The sequence below is a fragment of the Octopus bimaculoides genome, chromosome 8 (assembly GCF_001194135.2).
Source record: "Octopus bimaculoides isolate UCB-OBI-ISO-001 chromosome 8, ASM119413v2, whole genome shotgun sequence".
In the NCBI taxonomy this organism is placed as follows: Eukaryota; Metazoa; Mollusca; class Cephalopoda; order Octopoda; family Octopodidae; genus Octopus; species Octopus bimaculoides.
The window spans coordinates 51,495,923-51,496,724 of record NC_068988.1 but is presented as its reverse complement, the minus strand read 5'-3'; the positions used below and the strand labels follow the sequence as shown (position 1 = coordinate 51,496,724).

The following is an 802-nucleotide window of genomic DNA, read 5'->3' as shown; positions in this document are numbered from 1 at the left end:
ATATATATATATATATATATATATATATACGACGGTCTTCTTTCAATTTCTATAGTAGAATAGCTATAGTAGAAGACAGTTGCTCGAGGTGCCACACAGTGGGACTGAACCCAGAACCATATGGTTGGTAAGCAAACTACTTACCACACAGCCACTCCTGCACCTATACATACATACATACATATATATATATATCGATATATACACACACACACATACACATACAGTGCCTTAGCATGGCCACAGCCTAGGCTTAAGGCTGAAAAGAATAAAAGAATATATATACTGATACATTTAAATATAAGAAAGAAATACTTGCTTCAACAATATAAAGAAAATATTAAAATTTACAGAACTCTCCAAACCTTAAACAGAAGAAAAAAAAAATTGAATAGGAAAATATAACATTTAAGTAATAACACTGGATAGTATAAGAACTACCACATTTAATGGCATAAAAAAACACATTTCAACCCCCAAGAAAATGTCTCAAAGAGAAATAAAAGTCACCCCTGGTCCTGTATGCAAAATTGGGACTGCATTACAAGCTTTTAATGCACTAAAAACTTTTTTCTCCCCTGAATATGTGTTCCTGAAATTGGGGTGTGTCTTTTATGCCTTCAAATATGGTATCTATCAGTTTATCTTTATAGATACCTCATATCTCTGCTGGGAAGCTGCTTCTATAGTAGGAGAGTCTTTGCCTTTTCGACCCAATGGATTTTGGCATATAAGATTCTGAAAAAGTGAAAGAAAATAATATTTATGACAAAAAGAAAAAAAGAGAAACAAAGGAGTGATG

General features: G+C 32.5%; 1 protein-coding gene across 2 annotated transcripts in view; it reads right to left on the bottom strand.

Moving 5' to 3' along the window:
• LOC106867254 (E3 ubiquitin-protein ligase Rnf220) overlaps positions 1 to 802 on the bottom strand; it is a 152,793-nt gene that overhangs the window by 33,201 nt on the left and 118,790 nt on the right. For both annotated transcript variants that reach the window (XM_052970102.1, XM_052970101.1), the window contains one exon: positions 658 to 738. In XM_052970102.1, the coding sequence (XP_052826062.1) occupies positions 658 to 738 (81 nt within the window). The remainder of the gene's footprint in view (positions 1 to 657; positions 739 to 802) is intronic.